This window comes from Eublepharis macularius, chromosome 12 (assembly GCF_028583425.1).
Source record: "Eublepharis macularius isolate TG4126 chromosome 12, MPM_Emac_v1.0, whole genome shotgun sequence".
NCBI classification, from domain to species: Eukaryota; Metazoa; Chordata; class Lepidosauria; order Squamata; family Eublepharidae; genus Eublepharis; species Eublepharis macularius.
Genome location: NC_072801.1, coordinates 52,069,436 through 52,091,710, shown reverse-complemented (window position 1 = coordinate 52,091,710; position 22,275 = coordinate 52,069,436). Strand labels below are relative to the sequence as shown.

The following is a 22,275-nucleotide window of genomic DNA, read 5'->3' as shown; positions in this document are numbered from 1 at the left end:
AAACAGCGATTACAACCCGAGAAAGTTGAAGAGAAGGTAAAGATCGCTATCTCTTGAAACGGGACAGATTGACAAAAACAGAGAGGAAAGAAAGTAGATTTTTAAACTGCAACAGACTAGTGAAAAGGAGGTGAAGACTCGGCAGGAGTTGTATTTTAAAAGAGACTAAGTTTAAAGAAGTTATTACAAAAATTGGACTATTGTTTTGAATACCTGTGGTTTTGGAGCTGTGGGAAAAAGACACCATCGCGAGACCTGCTGTGGGAAGACGGGAGACAGGAAGTGCGTAACAACAATAGAGTGGCTGGAGGGAAGCGGCCCTTGCCAAGGGACAGGAAGTGGGGAATCGCCATTTTTGAAAGTGGAAGGGTCGTGGCTTCAGCGGAAGAGGAAGTAGGCCATCTTGGATTATAATAACATAGAGAAACCATAGAGAAAAGACGCCCGACATTTTGGATATAAAAAATTAATTTTGGCAAAGATTGGGACATTTGAAAAAAAGGAAAACGTTTAATTATACGCCACGGAGCTGAGGAAGAGAGCAGATTCGTGGGAGCGAGCTAAAGCAAGCCCCACGATGTCGAAAAAAGAGTGGCAATCGGCAATAGAAAATTTGGACAAAAAACTTATAGACATGATGAAAGAACTTAAGGACACGAAATTGGAGCTTATTAAAGAGGTCAAAGAAGTTACACAGACAGTAAAGTCGGAGCTGTCAGAAGTGAAAAAAGGCGTGGAAACGATTAGCAGTGAATTACAAGGAACGAAACAGAGAGTCAAAACAGTAGAAGACGCGATGGAGAATTTAATAGAAACGCAACAAACAGAGATGAGATTGGTAAAGGGGAGGATGTCAGTTGCAGAAACTAAACACATGGAGAAGCAGCTTCGTTTTTGTGGTCTGCCAGAAGTTGAAGGGAAGTCAGCGCAAGAACAGATGACTGAGGTGTTGGCTGAATACCTGGGGAAGGAGGAGGAGGAAATTGTGGCTATCCTAGATGTGGCGTATCGTGTGAACTCGAGAATTGCAACCCAGAGGAAACTACCAAGGGATGTGATCGTGCAGTTTACAACTAGAAATATGAAAGAGAGGATTGTGACAAAACAATTTCAAGATCCATTGGAGATTGATGGCAAGACGATTATTATAATGAAGGAATTGCCCAGATCAGTGTTACTGGACAGGAAAAAATATAGAGTGTTAATTCAGACTTTGAAGGACATGAACATTAGGTACAGATGGGAGTTACCGGAAGGAGTGTCCTTTGAGTTTGGAGGGGCAAAAAAACGCATCAGATCTGAGCGGGAGATGGAGAGATTTATCAAGGACAATGAAAAAGACTTACCAACAAAACCATGAATATGGAGTGTAAAGTATTATCTTGGAATGTAAATGGACTAAACTCACCGAATAAGAGAAAAAATATTTTTCATTGGCTACTAAAACAAAAATGTGATATTGTTTGTTTGCAGGAGACCCATATTAGAAAACAGGATGTAAAATATTTAAAATCTGGAAAATTGGGCAAAGAATTTGTAGCGGCTTCCAACAAGAAAAAAAGAGGAGTGGTGTTGTATATAAAAGAGGAGCTGCAGCCAAAATTTGTTATGAGAGATGTGGAAGCTAGATTTGTAGCAGTGGAATGTAATTGGAACTTAAAGAGAGTGTTGGTAGTCGGACTTTATGCACCTAACGGTGCAAAGGAAAGCTTCTTTGAGGACTTAAGGAAGCACTTAGACGATCTTGTATATGACCAGATAATTCTTGCTGGAGATTTCAATGGAGTGACAGATTTGGAACTAGACAAAAAGACTACAAAAGCACAAAAGAAAAGAGGACTATTGCCAAAGCTTTTTTTTGAGTTGATTCAACAAGAGACTCTCGAAGACGTATGGAGGAGAGAATATCCTAAAACCAGACAGTTTACTTTTTATTCTGCAAGGCATTTTACATTATCAAGAATTGATATGATCTGGGCCTCAAAGGACTTAGCATTATGGACTAAGGAGGTAGAAATAATGCCGATGGTAGGCTCAGATCACAACCCAATTATGTGGAAATTTGGAAAAAGGAGAAAAAGGAAAGCCTGGAGAATAAATGAGGACTTGTTACAGGAAAGGGAGAATATGGAAACATTGAGAAGAGAGACTAAGTTTTTTATACAATACAACGTGAATAAAGAAGTACCAACCAGTAAAGTTTGGGACGCGTATAAGGCGGTGGTAAGGGGCATACTAATGGACTTAAATGGTAGAGCAAGGAAAAAGAAAGAGGAGAAAAGACAAGAGATTGAGGAGAAAATAAAGGCCAAAGAAGTACAGTTAAAAAAGAGACCAGGGAAAAAGAAAATACATCAGGAAATCAAAATTCTTCAAGAACAGTTAACAGCAATGAGTAATAAAGAATTGGAGTGGAACCTTAAAAGACTGAATCAAAAAGCTTTTGAGGGTGCTAATAAACCTGGGAAATATTTGGCATGGCAATTAAAGAAGAAAAGGGAAAAGAAAATAATAAATAAAATTTGTGAAGAAAACAAAACGTATTTGGAGCAGACAACCATTAGCAGAGCCTTTTATAAATTTTACGCTAAGCTGTATAATAAAAAAGAAGTAAACAAAGAATCAATAGCATCATATTTGGAGAAAACCAAACTTCCAGAGATCTCGGAAGCTTGGAGAAATAAGTTGAACAGTGAAGTAACTGACGAGGAAATAAGTATGGCAATACAATCCGCAAATCTAGGAAAGGCGCCAGGGCCAGATGGACTTACGGCTAAATTTTATAAGACAATGGCCAACGAACTGGCACCATTCCTAAAAGAGGTGATGAACGGAGTTTTTAGGGATCAAAGAATTCCAGACACTTGGAGCGAAGCGAATATATCATTGATCCCAAAAGAGGGCCAAGATCTGACTAGCGTGAAAAATTACAGGCCTATATCATTACTTAACAATGATTATAAAATTTTTGCAAAGATATTGGCGGAGAGACTGAAGGGGTGGCTCTCGGAAGTTATAGAGGAAGAACAAGCAGGTTTTTTGCCGGACAGACAAATAAGAGACAATTTAAGGACAGTGATCAATGCTATTGAATATTATGACAAGTGTTGTGACAAGGAGGTTGGTTTCTTCTTTGTTGATGCTGAAAAGGCGTTTGACAATTTAAACTGGGACTTTATGTTTGCCACTATGGAAAAGCTACAACTGGGAGAAAGATTCATCAGAGCAATTAAAGAAATATATAGGGACCAGACTGCAGCAATTGTAGTGAATGATGAACTGACCAAGAAATTAACGATTAGTAAAGGAACAAGACAAGGTTGCCCGTTATCTCCATTGTTGTTCATATTAGTATTGGAGATTCTGATGATACAAATACGACAAGACGAGGAAATACGAGGAATAAAAATAAAGGACTATTCATACAAGGTTAGAGCATTTGCAGATGACATAATGTTAATTGTAGAAGATCCATTGGAGAACATGCCAAAAGTGATAGATAAGATTAAGGAGTTTGGTGACTTGGCAGGTTTCTTCATTAATAAAAAGAAGTCAAAGATACTATGTAAAAACATGACTAAGCAGAAACAACAATTGTTAACGGAAACAACGGACTGTGAAGTAACTAGTAAGGTGAAATATTTGGGAGTTGAGCTGACTGCAAAAAATATAGATTTGTTCAAGAATAATTATGAAAAATTATGGATTCAGATAGAGAGAGACTTGATCAAATGGAATAGACTGAATTTGTCATGGTTGGGCAGGATTGCAGCAGTTAAGATGAATGTGTTACCAAGAGTAATGTTTTTGTTACAGACAATACCAATCATCAGAGACTCTAAACAATTTGAAAAATGGCAGAGGAAAATATCAGATTTTGTTTGGGCAGGCAAGAAGCCTCGAGTGAAAGTAAAAGTTCTACAAGATGCAAAGGAGAGAGGCGGAATGCAACTGCCCAATCTGAGACTTTACCATGATGCAATCTGCCTAGTTTGGCTAAAAGAGTGGATGACATTAAAGAATAAGAAACTATTAGCCCTAGAGGGATATAAAAAAATTTTTGGATGGCACGCATACCTATGGCATGACAAAGTAAAGGTCAACTCGATGTTCCTGCATCATTTTGTAAGGAGAAGTCTATATACAATCTGGAAGAAGTACAGAACTTACCTACAAGAAGGAACCCCCTTGTGGGTGGTTCCATATGAGGTGATAGATCCGAGAGCTGTGGATAATGAACAACAATGTTTAACGTACAAAGAAATAACTAAGATTGAAGTATCTAAACTTAGAATAAAGACGCAAGAGGAACTATCACCTAACTATGATTGGTTCCAGTATAGACAGATTAGAGACTTATACAACTCGGACTTTGCAAAAGGGGGCATACGAACAGAGAACTCGGAACTAGAGCAGACCCTTCTTAAAGAAGACAAGAAAAGAATATCCAAGGTATACCAAGTACTGTTGAAATGGTATACTGAGGATGAGATAGTTAAAACACAGATGGTGAAATGGGCTATAAATTTCAATAAAGAAATAACAATGGAGGCATGGGAATACTTGTGGAAAACTACAATGAAGACAACGACATGTATTAATATTAAAGAGAACATTTTCAAAATGATCTATCGTTGGTACATGACACCAAAGAAGATTGCGCTAGGGAACTTGAATACTTCTAATAAATGCTGGAAATGTAAGAAACATGAGGGCTCCCTCTATCATATGTGGTGGTCGTGTGAGGTAGCTAGGCAGTTCTGGGGGGAAATAATAAGAGAAATGAGTGAAATTTTACAGTTTCAAATAAATAAGAACCCAGAACTCCTGCTGCTAAACTTGGGAATGGAGGGAATTCCAGCCCATCATAGGACGTTGATTTTTTATATGACTGCAGCAGCTAGACTTTTGTACGCGCAGAAATGGAAAGTACAAGAAGTGCCAACTATTGAAGATTGGATCTACAAATTGCTGTATATGGCTGAAATGGACAAGATGACAAGAAAACTGAGAGATCTGGACTCAGGGCAGTTTAACACAGACTGGGAGAAGCTGAAACAATATCTGGAGAAGAAATGGGAGGTGGGAGGAAAACTGTGGCAGTTTGAGAACTACTGAAGTATAATAAAAGTATAAAAGAGAGGGGTGACTTTACCGGGGGAGGAAGAGAAATGTGAATTTATAAGCAGTTAGATTAATTGATTGAGATATATATAGATATGTATAGGTTAACTGATAGAACATTGATAGAGAATAATTAATGATAAGGTTTAAACATGAGGATTGAGTAAATAACAATATTTTCTTTCTTTGATAAGATTTATATGCACCAAACTGAATGTACAGAAGAGTTAAATTGATTGATTATGCGAGGAGTTATATAGAATTACCATAAAAAGTTGAAATGAGTAATATATAGAAAACAAATCAAATTGTTTGATTTAAATGTGGGAAATTTTTATGGTTTATGATATATAGGTTTATATAGAAATATTCAAAACTGGAAAATGGGATAAATTGTTTATCTAAAGACGTATAGTTTGGGTGTATAATAAGTAAAGGAGTTAAAGATGTACTGCTTAATATAATGGAGAATGTATATCTGTTTTAGACAGAGGAATTTAACAGAAGTAAGGGAAAAGGGACAGAGGGTGGGAAAGCTGTTGGAAGTCAACAAAAGGGGGGGAAAGGGAGGGGGTTAGAAACGAAAAATTAGGGGAAAATTGACTGTAATGTAAAAATAAAAATGTTCTAACCCAATAAAAAAATTTTCAAAAAAAAAAAAAAACTACATTTGGCTAAATTTATTCACAAAACAGTAATATAGTAGTTCAGACTGAATACTGTCAATATAATAGTATTTACAAAGTATCTAGGAAATTTCTTCAGATGGAAGTAAGGAAGAGTTTCCTTGCAATGAAAAAGCGCCACACTGAATTCCTTTGAGGTCTGTGAGCTGTTATCCTACCACATCAGCGACACCACTCAGCTAAATTCCACTGGCCAAGAATCTTCCTTCTCTATTTCCTTCAGAGGATGAAGCTCATCCACCAGAGGAAGGCTCCTTATTCTGGAGGAATGCTCTGCTCTTGGCTGAATAGAGTGATCAGATACTCCCCTGGATTTTGGAAGTGAGTGGAGAGAGGGATGTCCATCTAGGAAGGCACTATTATATTTGTCCTGTAGCTACACTCCAATGAACCTGCGGATTTTTCATACATCAGTGGAGTGGATCCTACTCCTATCCTACCACTCCATCGAGCAAAACTTTCTTTCAGCCCTAAGGGGCCTTCCTCCAACTTAAGTGAGTCTTCCATTGGATGAAGAATTCTTTAGTTCAGTTGGAGGATGATTGGTTCCATCCCAGTATAAGAAATAAATATTTTGCAGGGTTCTCAATTTGTTCACAGATCGATGTGTATGTTCAGTATTTCACACACACATCTTTATGGACAGTTGTGAATAAAAATCTTTGCCCACCCCCTTCATACTACACTTTTAATTGACAAAAGATTCCATAAGAAACAGTAAAAAATCATTAATGCTTCCTGCAAAAATAACATCCTCTCCCCTGAGTAGGTGGATGCTTAAACTGTACATACTTTTCCCCTCAGGAAATGATTAGTTATTTCAGAGGCAATTTGAGGCTCTGTATACTTTGCAACTAAGGCAAAGCATTATAAAGCTAAATGAAACCCTATAGAAGTCCAGTCAGATTATTATGTGATATATCATACGCTGAGGGTTTTTTTTTAACACTCCAAAAAGAAATGACATTATTCTATGAATACTGCTTGTTTCTGTTTGACTGTGTCCATATGAATATATTCCACATTGGCCACCCCAAGGTAGGAGACAGTTTGTGGGTAAGTTTCCTGATGAAAGCATTGGGTTAAACAGGATTTACAGAATCAGGAAATTAAAGGAGGTGAATTCACAATAGCTGTCGTTTGTTATTAAAACAAATAAATAGGGGGTTTGTTCCAGACAGAAGACTTGGAATGTGAGGGTGGGAAAATAGAGCAGGTGGCTCATTTTAAAAATCTTGGAGTTATGTTTAGCCACAATTTCACCTAGAAAGCCCATATCCACCCAGTAACCGAAATTGTTAGGACCAGTGCAAGCACTCTCTTTTAAAGATTTGTCTATTTAAAAGAAGGTCAGTATGTATCTGCATCCATTAATGCTTTTAATGCTAAAATAATTCCCCAGGTTTTTTGTGGGGGACGGGCAGCCATTTGGATAAGAGGAGTCTCTGAGGGCCAAGCTACAAGTGACGAATGACACTTGAACGACAAGTGTATTTCTCCCTGTTCACTTGCCCTCCACTTGCACTCCACTCAATCCACTTGCCGTTCAAGTGTCATTCGTCACTTGTAGCTTGGCCCTCAGTCTTTGGATTATACGTGCCTTTATTTGACACCAATGGAAGACTCACTTAAGTTGGAGGAAGGCCCCTTAGGCTGAAAGTTTTGCTCAATGGAGTGGTCTCCATAAGATTTCATTAGCCAATATATAAAAGGCTGCAGATAAATCTAGTAGGAAGAACAAAGAGATATGGCCCTTGTCTACATTCACACAGAGATCATCAGCTAAGGTTTCCAGTGCCGTCTCTGTCCCATAGTGGAGCCAAAAACCAGACTGAAAAGGATTCAGAGCAGATGAGTTATTCCAAAAGACCAAGAGTTGGTCTGCCACTACTCTTTCAATCACATTGCCTTAGAGACAGGATTTTTTTTTAAGTAGTGGATAGGTAAGTGCCTCTTTGAGTTGTCAAGAGAAGTTACCCAGAATCATTTATTGATTTATTATGGACACCAAGGACTCATTAATGTGATTCTTACATGATTTCATAGCCCAGTATGTGTAGAGATCCACAGCGTAAGTGGTGGTTTCCATAGATCCCAAGTTCCTGTCTACATCCATTATAGTGGAGATGGAGATTGCCATGAAGTTATAGCTGACTTATGGTAACCCTTGATGCAGTTTTCAGAGCAAGAAACTAACAGAGAGGGTTTGCCATTGCCTGCCTATGCAACCCTAGTCTTCGTTGGAGAGCTCCCATCCGGAAAACCCCCAACAACCATAGCTCCCATCCAATTACTAACCAAGGCCAATCCTGCTTAGCTTCCAAGATCAGATGAGATCTGGCTTGTTTGGCATATCCAGGTCAGGATATCCATTGTAGTAGCTCGGTCAAAATGATCCATACATGAACCAAACAATACTTTAGATATATCTTCTGTATGATCTATGTTACAACCAGCATCTAATTCAGAATCTATACAAGACATTTTATCAGCAAGAAAACTTTGCAAAAGCATCATAAGTGGTTTCCTGTTCCTGAGGAAAAAGATGCTCAGATTTAGGAGTCAGAAGATGCTGAGATATCTCAAACAGCTGGGATGGCTGTGAACTAGTTGACATAGAGATGCGTGTGAAATAACTTTTTTTCTATTTCAGGTATGTAGCTGTGTTGGTCTGCAGTAGAACAGCAAGATTTAAATTCAGTAGCACTTAAGGAACAAAATGTTTCCCAGGCTACAACGTTTCGAGAGTCAAGCTCCCATCATCAGAACGGTGGAGTTCAGTGGGACACACTTCCAGGAAGCTGAACACGGAACTGCACCATATGTCCTTGTAGTATATCATACCGTGCTTCCAGTGGAATAAATATTCTAATTTTCTCTAACAGGGCAGAGGAAATTCTCAGCATATGGTATATGAAACTTCTAATTTTCTAAAATAATGTGTACAGGAACAGTTTTTAATGTTAAAAGATGACACAGGCTTTCTTTCACTCTTGCAATAAAAAAAAGTCTGGATGAAAAAAAACCTCCAACAAATTTACACCATGAATATATTGAAAGTAAAAAATGGGCCCTGCACATGATTTATGATGACATTTGAGATACGATCTTTGCAAAACAAGTGGACAGTGAGTTCTTATTTTATTCTTATAAAATGTCAGTTTGTAATTGACCTGCTATTAAGAATATTCAGTCCATCAGAGTGTTAAATATAGTTAGGTGACTTGATGAACAGAAATTAATGTTTATTTTTTAAAATAATTGGTTAGATATGACACAATGGATGTCAATCAATTTTTTATTTTTAAAATCTAAGCTACACCTCATTTAAAACTGCTAAAATGAGACCTCTATATCGAGTTGTTTCTTTCGCCCTTTGCAATCTCATGAAACATCTTTGTATACTGCCTTCTTTCCCAACAGTGGGGACTTGTGGATTTCCAGACATGAGAATGGGGGAAATATGCTACACATTATTATGGAGAATATGACATACACACCTTTTTCATTAGGAAATGCATCCTAAAATGTATACATTATGCTATTGCTATATTTAATAAAATTATTTTGTTTTTGCAGTTTACGTTTTGGCTAAAGAAGGAAATGGACAACCAGACCACAGTAACATATTTTGTCTTCATGGGATTTTCAGACTCCCCAACTGTCCAAATTTTCCTCTTCCTGATATTTTTGTTTATGTATGCTGTAACTCTACTGGGAAATATGGTGATTATAACAGTAATAAGGAAAAATGATTGCCTCCAGAGCCCCATGTACTTCTTTCTGAGTCACCTGTCTTTTTCCGACATCTGCTTTTCATCAGTTACCATTCCTAAGCTGTTAGTGAATTTCTGTACAAGTCAGACAATCTCTTACAGTGGTTGCATTGCCCAGATGTTCTTCATCCTTATGACAGGAACAAGTGAACTTTTCATTCTTGTAGCAATGGCTTATGACCGATATGTTGCCATATGCAAGCCCCTTCATTATGGACAAATCATGAGCAAAGTGTTTTGTAGATGGCTGGTGGGAGGTGCATGGACCACAGGTTCCATACAAGCCTTGGTGAATACATTACTTCTATTAAGGCTTGTCTTCTGTGGGCCAAATATTATTAGGCATTTCAGCTGTGAACAACCATCCTTGCTTGCTTTGTCCTGCACTGATGTATCTTTGAATACAGTGACATTTTTTATTACTTGTAGTATGATGGTAGGTTTCTCATTCCTTATTATTCTGTTCTCCTATGTTCACATTGTCTCTACTGTCCTGAAGATGCAGTCAGCAGAAGCAAAAAAGAAAACCTTCTCCACTTGTAGTGCCCACCTTATTGTTGTCTTCCTCTTCTATCTCACAGGAAGCTTTAGGTATATGAGGCCAAATTCTGCCTCCTCAGCAGTTCTAGACGAACTTTTTTCCATCCAATATAGCATTTCAACTCCCATGCTGAACCCCATTATCTACAGCTTGAAAACTAGAGAAATCCAAGAAGCCTTTAAAAAGTTAATAGGGTAGAAATCATTTATGGCTTGTGTTGTGTGAAATCTTAATAAACTGACTGTTTTCAAAAAGTTCTTGATTTGTTCTTGATTTGTTTTAGGTGAACTTGAGTTGAGTTCTGTGGCATACCATGGCTGGATCCATGGCCCTCATTCCCTGCACCCTCTCCCCCTTCCCCTCACTACCTATATATCTCTGACCAGTTTCTTCATACCCTCCACACATCTGACAAAGAGAGCTGTGGTTCTAGAAAGCTTATGCTACAATAAAGTTGGTTAGTCTTAAAGGTGATATTGGACTTTACTATTTTGCAACTATAGACTAACATGGCTAACTCCTCTGGATCTACAGCAGAAGTTGGCTCATTGGTAGAACATGTGCTTTGCACGTATAAAGTCTCAGCTACCGTCACTACCATCCTTAGTTGAATGTATCAGGCCACATGGAAAACTTCTCCCTGAGATCCTGGAGAATCTCTGCAAGTCAGAGTAGACAATAGTGACCTTGATAGAAGACCTGTGGCCAATTTGTAGAAAGCAGTTTCATGTGTTCATTTGTGCTCTCCTACAAAGCTACACTTCCCAAATAAAAGGATGTGTTTCCCTCACTAAAATTAGCTTTCCTGTGTAATGGAGGAATAGAGATGGGAGAAATGGGAGAGAAGTCAAACCCTGCTGGAATATATGCTATAACTACTGCTTTTAATAGAGAAAGGAGAAGTAAGTCTTCTCTTTCTGGTCCATCTGCTCTGGAAAAGAACTTTTTACTTCAAAGAAGCGGTGTTTTTGGTCTACTACTACCTGCCTTAGAATCCTTGGGAGACAAAAGGAGGGTTTTTAGAGCAATTCAGTAAGTAAGATGAACTAGAAAAGAAATTAAGTAAAATAAATGCAGTGTATCAGCAACAACAAACTTTCTTAACTCCTGAATTCTTCTGAGGCAATTAGAGGTATGTAGAAACATTGGCCGTTTCCACACACGTTGGATAATCCACTTTCAATACGCTTTAGTGCACATTTATAACGGATTTTCCATGTGTGGAACAAAAAATCCACTTCTAAAGGATAACTAAAGTGCATTGAAAGTGCATTATTCAACGCGTGTGGAAACGGCCAATGACTCTCATTGGAATGAACTCACAGCCCGATAGTATTCAGGCCTGATTCCTGCCTAAATTCAGTACAATTCTGTCCCCCAAGTACTGCATCTTTAACATTACATAATTTCCCTCAAAGGAGACTATTAGATATTCCAGAGTTGCTATACACTTAGCCATTAGGGATACCAACTGAACTACAGAATTAAAGAAATTCCCAACAAGTCCAGTTAGACAGTGATCTGATCATGATGAGGATGGGTTTTCCAACCTTATTAGAAAACAAAGGGAAAAATAAAAATATACATGGTAGAGATATTTCTCAGCTTATCTTTTTATCTGACTGCATCTAGACAGACCAGCCCAAGCAAGGGAGCAGAGGTTGTAAGTAAGTCTTCTGATGAAAGCTTAGTGACTGCTCTTGATTACCCCATTAGATGATAATATAAAATTTATATGCAATGATGCAGAATACTTTTCTTTTCACTCCAATGTTTAGTGAGAACCAGTGTGATGTAGCTGTTACAGAGTTAGACTAGGAACTGTGAGATCCAGTTTCCAATTCCCAAATCTGTCATGGAAACTTCCTGGGTGACACTGGACCAATCGTGTTGTTACATGTGTTTATATGATTTTTAAAATAGAATTGTTTATTTTATATATAATTTATTTTAAATGGTGTATTAAAGTTGAAATGTTTTAACATTTTGATGTCCATTGCCTTGAGGACTCTGTTTAGGTAGAAAGGTGACATAGAAATATCTTAAGTAAATAAAATATAATAAATAACTCATACACTCTCAGGTTAACCTACTTCACAGCGGTGTTGTAAGGATAAACTGCAGAAACAGAGAAAGTTGTAAGTAAAGGTAGATGAAAATCTTGTGAGTAAATAGGTAAGTAAATGAATAAATAAAAATGGGGTAAAATGAAGTAAAGACAGAAAGAAAATAAGGTCTAGTCCTGAAAGAGTTACTATGAACAGTAGTTAAATGAGATGGATGTGCAATAATTATACACTCTTGGTTTTTAGTGGGGAATTATATAAATAGACGTATATATGTATTTTTTTAAAAAATATATGTATGTTCTTTTGCAGACGTGTCCCAAATTATACAGTTTTAATAAGAGAAATATGTGAGGAAAGAACATGGAAAATCAGTACAAGGGAAGAATAAAATGCCACCATAACAAGCTCTGAGTCTTTTCGTTTGCTTTTCCTCCCATAGCTGCAATAGACTTGAGATAGCAGAAACTGGGAATGACTCAAGTAAATTGAACTGCTTAAATTTTATATTTTAAATTTTAAAGCATCTGCCTCCCTTCTCAAAAAAAGCCCCAAGCTTTAAAACTACACTCTCTCTCTACAATGAAAGTTTGAGGTAACTTTAAACGATTATCCACAGAAATCATAGAAGGAGGTTTTAAGCAAGGCAGGAAGTATTTGGGGTAGGGGCAGCATAATCCTAACTGGGGCAGGGAAAGTGAATAGGAACCAAACTAAGGCTTGCAACGGTGCATCTGGTCCTTACATCCCTGTAAATGGTCCTCCACCAGTGCTGGGACGCGGCGCTGCCCCGCCGGCGGGCCAACACCGGCGCAAGCAACAGGCAGCCGGGCAGAGGCGGAGGAGTGGTGAAGAGCCCCGCGCTGGGGTGGGGGGGAGGAGGGCATGGCCAGAGTTAGTCCGCTCCCTAAGTCCCTCCAGAAGCGGGAACACCCACAGCAGCGCAAAAGAGCTACGCCATGGAAGAAGAAGGCATAGCCCATAGGCGCCCATGGAACGGCGAAAAACTGGCCCCCTCTCCAAGCGCCCAGCCCCACCCCCATGGCTTGAAGGAGCATAGGTTGAGAACTATCACAGGAACCAATCAGCATGCACGCCCGGTGTGGACGAGCCCCCCTCCCTGCACCCAATCACCAGCGACCACGCCCTACAAAACATCCAGCCAGTGCCGCCCAAACCACTCAGGTAAATGAGCACATGGCCAGAGGCTCTGTCCATGTGCTGCGTGGCATGGCCTCTTTGAACACCGAGCGGGGGAGAGGGCATTCATAGTGGCAGGCACGGAATGCACTTGGGGGAGTTTGTGAACAAAGTTGGGGAACTTCCCGTCAAAGGGAAGATGTGCAAATGTCTGGCTAACTCACCTTTTACCTTGGCAGGAAGAACAACTCAACATCTAACTGGACTCATGCAAACTAGTTGCCTCTAACTAAGCACAAACAAATTTACCCTTCCGTGACAGAAGGGAATGACACTTGGCGAACTAACTGCTGCCACTCCTGTTTCCTTGTAGGTGTCCTGACTCTGGACTTCCTGCCTGGTAATGAGTGATGGAGCGCTGACAGGTGAGGAGGAGGTGGGGGGACGGGGGGCCCGTTCTGCTGATTAGTGCTAACTGCCCCTTGACCTGGACCCACTCGCTCACTTGCTGCTTTGGGTGAGGCCCAGCAGGGGTGGGGGGCGATCGTGGCTGCCCTGCTCACCCCAGAGGCAGTTGCCCCAAAAACTACTTGTGACCAGGTGTTCGTAGCCACCAGCTCCTTCTCTCCCTTAAAGGTAAAGGCTCCCCAAGGCCGAGTTAATCTTCGCCAGACTGTCATGCACCAGCTGGTCGCTGCTGCCCTCGACTATGTACACCCTCTCAGATGGCGGTGTGTGGGGCTTGCCTCGCCAGTGGAATGAGGCAAAGCCCACATGTGTCTTTTTCTCCTGCAGGCACATCCAGGGCATGGCTGCTTTCCTGCGCCCTGCCCTCCCCAAACATCCGCGATGGGCGGTTGGCTGCAGCCCAGGAAGCAGTATCGCGCTGCAGCCTGCATCTCAGCCCCACCCCTTGGAGCGGGAAGGAGGGCTGTGTGGATTGCTCTAGCTCCCTTGCTAGCCGAAAAACAAGTCTGCTTTTTCCAGTGCAATAAAATGAGTTGAAAAACAACTACCTTCTGTGTCTGCGTGCCTGACTTTGTCCTGAGCGCCCCCCAACACCCCCATCACATATTTCCACCTGCACATCACTACAAATTTATCTGACAGACCCCATTCTGCCTCCCCGCCCCTCCCCTCCCCTCACTGTAATGTCAGGCAGAGGGTTGGGGCCAGGCATGTCTGCGGGGAGGGGGGAGCTACCAAGGGTGTGCAGTCCCTGGTAGGGTGAGCAGCTGGCATCTGATAAGCCAGGGAGAGGGTTGCTGGGGGGGCACTGCCAGGGGGTGGGAGATGGCAGGGGAAACGGTCTGCTCACTCGAACCCTAGCCCCATCAGCAAAGAAGCTAGGGTGGCAGCAGGCGGATGCCATATCCCGGGCAGGAGGTCCCATGCACCCGGGGAGGGTCACTCCCATTGCAGCCACAGCTGCAGCAACACAGTCCCATGAGCGGTCACCTCCCAGAGTGGGCCTGGCCCCTCGGGTGCCTGCGTCAGACCCACTCGTCATTCTGACACCGTCCGCCCCGCGGCATCCCACCTCGCATCCAATCCTGCGGGGCAGTTGCCAGCCTCCCGGGCCAACAAGGTGTGGTTGTTGGGAGGGGCAGGGTGTGTCCGAGGCTGCAAGTGACTCCACCCCGGCCCGGTGCCGTCTTCTGCTTTCAGCATCTGGGGCTGCTTGCATTGCCCTGCCTGGGCATGGGAGCCACTCCTAGGCTGCCAGCCCCACCAACCTGCAGGGGATGCTGCAGGCCCCACCCACAGGGGCAGTGGAGGAGCATGCCAACTGCACAAAGTGGCCAAAACATGGGAGCCCAAGGCCCCCCATCTTGCAGCCACTGTACACCCCCCCCTGCCTGGGCCATGCAGGCTGGGCAGCCATCCAAGACCCCGGGAGGACTCCCCCCACAAGTTGCGCGAGCACCACAGAGCAGGGCGGCATGCCAGGCAGGGCAGGTGCATTACGATGATTTGGGAGACATGCCAGAGCGGGCCCTGGCCAGTCCTTGTGCATCCTCCATATTCAACCTCCCGTCGGAGGGGATGCGCTGTCAGCGCGGAGATGGTCATGTGCTCATGGTGTCAGACCACAGATGGCAGGATATGGCTGGCAGATATCTGGATTATTGCAGGAAGACACGGGTCCATGGGCAGATGAGCTTTATTCCCAGACCTGCGGCACGCCGTAGGCACAGGCCCAAGGGGTTGGCATGTGGCAAGGATGCACCTGAGCAGCACAGCATCCTCAGAAGGGACGAGGGCCCAGGGGCCATAGGGAACCAACCACAGCGGCCCCCTCCCCTCCAACCCACAGGTCTGAGCCGGAAGGGCTCTACTGAACCTATCCATGGCCTATGCAGCTGCCAGACAGAAGATAGGGAATTGTTACATTTCAGACCCTCCAAGGTCATGCTGGCGAACTGCGTAGTTCGGTGGGCAGCACAGAAACACAATACCCACAGCGGTCCCGGCTGCATGGAGGGTGACGGGTGGTGGGAGCAGTGGGTGGCCAGGCTCGGAGCCCAGCTAATTGCCAAGGCAGCCGGGAATGACCTCCTGGCAGATAAGGGTGCGATGACTGCGTGGCCGGTGTACCTGGAGGAGCTCTTCCCGGGCCATGCCTCCCCATGGCCCCTCGATGCCCTACCCCTCCTACATGCCTCCCCTTCCTCACATCTGCTGGGGGGGATGGTATAATAATAAAGACTGTTTTTTGTGCAACGGGTGTCTGTGGTCCTTGCCTTGGGATGGGGACGGGGGCGGGCCCGCTGTGTCTGCCTGTTGGTGGCAGCCTCAGGCCAACCCTCCCCTTAGGCGCCACTTGGTGGCTGTTCCCTGCTGTCGGGACAGCCTGCTGCCCTGGATTCCTCATGGCAGGGCGCCTGGCCATCCCATGCCAACATCTCTGGACGCAGCCACCACGGATTTGATGCTGCATTAGGCAAACGGGGGAGAGGCTCCTCAGACCACGCCCACCCCTCTCCTTCCCAGCTGTTAGCCCCACCCAACGCATGGGCCAAGGCAGTCTGCCAGCATGGGCGCAGTTTGCCTGTTGCTCTGGGGCCGGGATCACATGCTGCCCATTGGCTGTGCCTTTCCTGGCCCCTCCCCCTGCCGCTTGTCAGGAACAGCACCCTTTGGCTGCACCTGGCGGCTCCCACACATCAGACCCGCCCACAACACTTTCTAGTTCTCCCAATTTGCATCTCTGTGCCACTGCTGCCACCACACTTTGCTGGCACAGGATCCGGCCCGGCGCCGGCGCCGCTCCGCCTGTGCAGCCACGCCAGCATTGGGGCCGGTCATAGGATTGCGCAGAAAGAATCACCTATTTTTTTATTTAATGGTGATGGTTCTCATGTCATGAAGGTATAGATAGTATTTGTCAAGTAATATTTTACCCAAGTAATATAAAGTGATCCACTTCTAGAGAAGATGTTGCCCTGTGAATGTGCTGAAAGTCTAGATGGGACCACCATGCCATCTTTATGATGATATGTGAGATATATTTCTTGCAAAAGGGCTCTTTTTATCAACATACCTCTTGCCAAAATGAAGACATGACATATAATATTTATAGATTAAACAAGGCTTTATGAATTTAATGGCCGATAACCATCGTAAACTATACAACTCGAATTAAGAACAGGTTTCAACAGGCTAAAGTCATATGGACAACATTATACTGTCTCTGGCAAGAACTAATGTTTCTAGGAAAGTCCTCCCCCCCTCCACCCCAGCACAGCTCAATTTGAGGATATTTTTAAAAAATGGCCCATAAATTGCTGGTTAGTCCTGCTGATCTTAAGGAGAGGAAGAGTCATCAATATGAATCAACTGCCTGCTCTAGGAAGAATCATTCCATTTACAAGAAGTTTGTCCTAGCCATCCCAGCATTTCAGGCCCTGTCAAAGTCCAGTTCTTTCTTACCTAAATTTTGTGGATGTATCACTTTGTTGTTAATATGTTGCTGATTTCTCATTCATTTGATATTAAGATGAGAAAGTAAGTAAGATTATGAAAATAAATTATTGTTACTTGTAAAATGCACAGGTTAGTTACACACAATGTACAATAGATTCATTACTTATTTCCTTCATTTGAAACATTTCTGTTACATTTCCACCTAATTCAGGTTCCCCAAAGTGGTGAAAGTTAAAACATTTCAAAGATTAAAAAGCACTTAAAATTACAATATATATGTGAAACATTTAAAACAAACATATAAATACATAAGAACACACAAAAAAGAAGGAAGCTAATAAAAAGTAGTGAGGGGATGCCAAACAAAGATAAACAAAAGTCTTCACCCAGTGGAGGAATTGGGTATGTGTGGGGCTGTAGGGGGTGGACTTTGGGGGCTGAGAGCACCTAATTTGGGAGTCCATGAAATGCCCCCCCAAAGTGGGAGCTGGCTGAGCCTCGGTGAGGGGTGGGAGGAAAGGTGGGAGAAGGGCCCCTGAGGGTTGGGGGCATTTTACATGCAAAATGCCACCCCTGGCAAGACAAGCCTGCCTCTTCATTTTTCCCCCATAGGAAATAATGATCAGCAGCAGCAAGCACAAAATAAGAGATTAGCAGCAGCAAGCGAAAACCTTTCCCTTTTTAGGCGAGGATAGGGGGACCTGGTTTGGGAGGCCATAACATAGCCCCCCAAAGTCCAATCGGTCCGAAACTTGGGGAATTATTAGAGAGGAGTTAGAGGAAGGTCCCCACCAAGTTTGGCTTGATTCGGTGGGAAAATGCTTTTTTCCCATTGAAATGCATTACCGAAACAAGCCGAAATACCGAAATGATTACCGAATCGCAAATACCAAAACAGCTTGCTGTTTCGGTATTAGCGATTACCGAAACGGCTTCTTGTTTCGGTAATAACTGAAACAAGAATACCGAAACAGTGTGCCTTTGCACACCCCTAGTTGCCACCCATCTAGCCTTAGATACAGAAACAGCTCAGAGAGGTGTTTTGGTTAGAGGGATGGGGACCACAGAATATACTACTGTTTACTGTTGGTGCAGATAGGCTCCTACTGGGAGTTTCTGTGTTCCAATATTCCATATCAATTTACATCTATTTTGTTTCTGCTCTGCTTCATTTCTGTATTATGCTTGTTTTCAAAGCCCTGTGTAAACCCCCTAGACTCTCGATGACAGAGGTGGGCTATAACTAAGTAAAATTAAATAAAGAAATAAAAAAATATTCTTCTGAACTTCTACAGTCAGAGATCCAGAGCAGTTAGTCGTGTTAGTAGCAAAATAGAAAAGAGTCCAGTAGCACCTTTAAGACTAACCAACTTTCGTCAGATCTGACGAAGAGCACTGTGATTCTCGAAAACTTATGCTACAGTAAAGTTGGTTAATCTTAAAGGTGCTACTGGAAACTTTTCTACAGTCGGAGTAATACACGTGAGCTAAAACTGCAGAATAATGAGAAGTCTGTTCTAAATTCTCCCTTTCTCCCACTGTAACACTGAGTAAAACTTAATTTATGCCATTCCTTCTTTTCCACCACCACCCCAATTACATGGATTATGTTTGATCAACTTGATGGCAAAACATGAGGTCTGCACCAATCATCAAGGCAAAGACAAATGCCTATAGTGGGGTGGGAAAGTGATAATTTATTGATGGTATACAAAAAACCCCAAACATTTTGCCATAGCTTTGTTAGGGGATTTCTGAATATGTTTATCTATGGTGCTTTTCCTACAGCTGCTTGTGAAGTGATAGAAAAACACACAGGAGCTTTTTCATATTTTACCAATACATTTTCGCTTTCCCAGAGTACCATGAATAAAACGTATCACGTATTGTTGGAGTAGGGGAATTTAGCATGGTGGCATTTTCAGAATTCAACAATCTGAGCTACATTCTAAAATGTATGCATTATGCTATATTTAACTAAATCATCTCTCTTGTTTTTGCAGTTCAGAGTTTTGCTGAAAAAAGCAAATGGAAAACAAGACTATGGTTGTGGGTTTTCCGGGCTGTATTGCCGTGGTCTTGGCATTGTAGTTCCTGACGTTTCGCCAGCAGCTGCGGCTGGCACCAAAAGACTTTTGGTGCAACACCTCTGAAGATGCCAGCCGCAGCTCCTGGTGAAACGTCAGGAACTACAATGCCAAGACCACGGCAATACAGCCCGGAAAACCCACAACAACCATCGTTCTCCGGCCATGAAAGCCTTCGACAATACATCGAAAACAAGACTGCTGTGACTTACTTTGTGCTCTTAGGGTTTTCAAGCAATCCACCAGTCCAAATTTGCCTTTTCTTGATATTTTTATTCACATATACAGTAACCCTGATGGGAAATATAGCAATTATGATGGTAATCACAAGCAATGAGCATCTCCAGAGCCCGATGTACTTCTTCCTGAGCCACCTGTCTTTTATCGATACTAGTACTAGTAAATTTCTAGTATCTACTAGTAAATTTCTGCTCAAGCCAAACAATATCATACAATGGCTGCATTGCCCAGGTGTTCTTCATCCTTATGACAGCATCAACTGAAATGTACATTATTGCAGCAATGGCTTATGATCGATATGCTGCCATTTGCAAGCCACTGCATTATGTGCAAATTATGCACGAAATGTTTTGTAGAGGGCTGATGGTAGGTGCATGGGCCACTGGCTTTGTATATGCCTTGTTGAATACATTACTTTTACTGAAGCTGGTGTTTTGCAGCTCAAATATTATCAGGCATTTTAGCTGCGAACACCCATCCTTACTTGCTTTGTCCTGCTCAGAAACTTTCCCAAATGTGGTTACTTTCTTCTTTTCTGGACCTACTATAGCCATTTCTTCAGTTCTTGTTATTCTGTTCTCCTATGTCCACATTGTCTCCATTGTCCTGAAGATGCAGTCAACAGAAGCAAAAAAGAAAACATTCTCCACGTGCAGTGCCCACCTTATTGTTGTGGTGCTATATTATGGTACAGGATGCTTTAGGTATCTGCGGCCAAAGTCTGCCTCCTCAGCAATTCTGGATGATCTTTTCTCTATCCAGTATAGCATTACAACACCCATGTTGAACCCCATTATCTATAGCTTGAGAACCAGGGAAATCAGAGAGGCCTTAAAGAAGTTAATGGAGTACAAACCATTGATGACTCATATTATGTAAAATTTTATTAAATAGTAACCAAATCAATAAAAAACATTGACTTTCAAGACACTAATAAATATGTTTATTGACAATCAGTTGGTTTCAAAATAGTGTTGCTTTGTTTTCAATATACATAAATTTACTTGAATTGTTCTCCATATCTGTTTAAGCTATTCAAATCGTAGAATTATTTTTAATGAATTTCTGTCACTTTAATTTATGGCAAGCTTAGCAGTCTATGCATATGTTTACCAGTTACTGACTATTAAGGGTACCGTTTAGGTCTAACTATTCTCTCAGGTTTCCTCCAAAGCCTTTTCTTCTACTCTAGATTGCTTCTGGTATATCCTACAACAACTTTTCCCCTCATAATATGAATGAACAAGCCACAGTAAAGGAAGGAAAGTAACTGTGGTTGTTGTGGATTTTCCGGGCTGTATTGCCGTGGTCTTGGCATTGTAGTTCCTGACGTTTCACCAGCAGCTGTGACTGGCATCTTCAGAGGTGTAGCACCCTGGGAAACCCTTACAGGATGACACAACCTAACCCATCTTTCTGAGTAGATATAAATCACCTGCAAACATCTCCTCCACAGTTTGACACTGAGAGATCCCTGTCTTTTGGTGCTACACCTCTGCAGATGCCAGTCACAGCTGCTGGTGAAACATCAGGAACTACAATGCCAAGACCATGGCAATACAGCCCAGAAAATCCACAACAACCATCGTTCTCCGGCCGTGAAAGCCTTCGATAATATATCATAAGTAACTGTAATTGTTGGCTTTGAAAGGAGGAGAAACAAAGCATTCCCAGGGCCCCCAAAATTGTCACCATTCTCACATTGCTTCTGGTATCTTTTTTTTCTGCAAGAGAACCTGAAATTTGCCACCTGCTTGGCCCAACCACAGTGACCTCATGTTGTGAGCAGTCAGCCCAGCCTCTGCCATTTTAATAGCAGTTTTTATATGACTGCTCATGATATTAAAAGTGTACAAGCCCCTGGAGTTTAAAATGGCTATAGCATCGCCACCAGAGAGCCCCTGTCATTGCCAGTTCCTGCTCTGGAGAATAAGGCATGTAAGGAATGCCGCATTGGAATGCAGAGGTATTGTGATGCAACTGGCCTCCCTTTCCACTCAAGCTCTGGAAGGCCCAAAGCAATAAAGGTCTCACTGAGTCACCACCACTTAGCACATTCCTTTCCCTCCTCCCGTGATGAGATCCCTGTCCGTGATTGAGGAACTGATCAATTGGCATTCATAAGCATTCATAAGCATGTACAGTCGTTCCTGGCACAATGCATCTCCTCCCTAAAAACTATCAACCTAGCCCTGATGTATTCTTCTAGCTAACCGGCTAGAAGAACAACTAACCAGCTAGGTTTGCCCTCATATTCATACACCCCGGCAGCCATTAATCAAAGTACTCAAGCCTTTTGTCCAGCCCAGGAACTAACCAATGGAATCTTTGTCCTAACTGCCAGGCAGGGTCCTCTGCCTCAGGGCACAAATTTACCTATAAAGGTAGGCCCCAGCCTCATACACATCGTGCAAGCTTCCTGGCTTCTCCCTTAGGGTCACTTCCCTGAGTCTCTCTCTGTTCACACTTGCTCACTTTCCTGGATCCACAAGCGCTGTTCCACATCTCTCTCTCTGGGCTGATGATGCGGGACATTTAAAGCTTCTCTCTAGACACCCCCTCTACAGGAGATTCGGTTTCGTTTTCTCAGCCATGCCGGACGCTCCTCTCGGCTGGTCCGGGAGGAAACGACCGGGCACCCTGACCGGGTGGCTGATCCGCAAGGATTAGCCCCCAGGACTCCCAGGG

At 42.5% G+C, this 22,275-nt stretch overlaps 1 protein-coding gene and 1 pseudogene across 1 annotated transcript; both read left to right on the top strand.

Moving 5' to 3' along the window:
- The first annotated feature begins 9,407 nt into the window (after positions 1-9,407).
- Positions 9,408-10,325, top strand: LOC129339305 (olfactory receptor 8S1-like). The gene has a single exon (XM_054993890.1). The coding sequence runs from the start codon at positions 9,414-9,416 to the stop codon at positions 10,323-10,325; it is 912 nt and encodes a 303-aa protein (XP_054849865.1). The 5' UTR covers positions 9,408-9,413.
- Positions 10,326-13,736: 3,411 nt separating this feature from the next.
- LOC129339304 (olfactory receptor 8S1-like) lies at positions 13,737-20,466 on the top strand (annotated as a pseudogene).
- Positions 20,467-22,275: the final 1,809 nt, after the last annotated feature.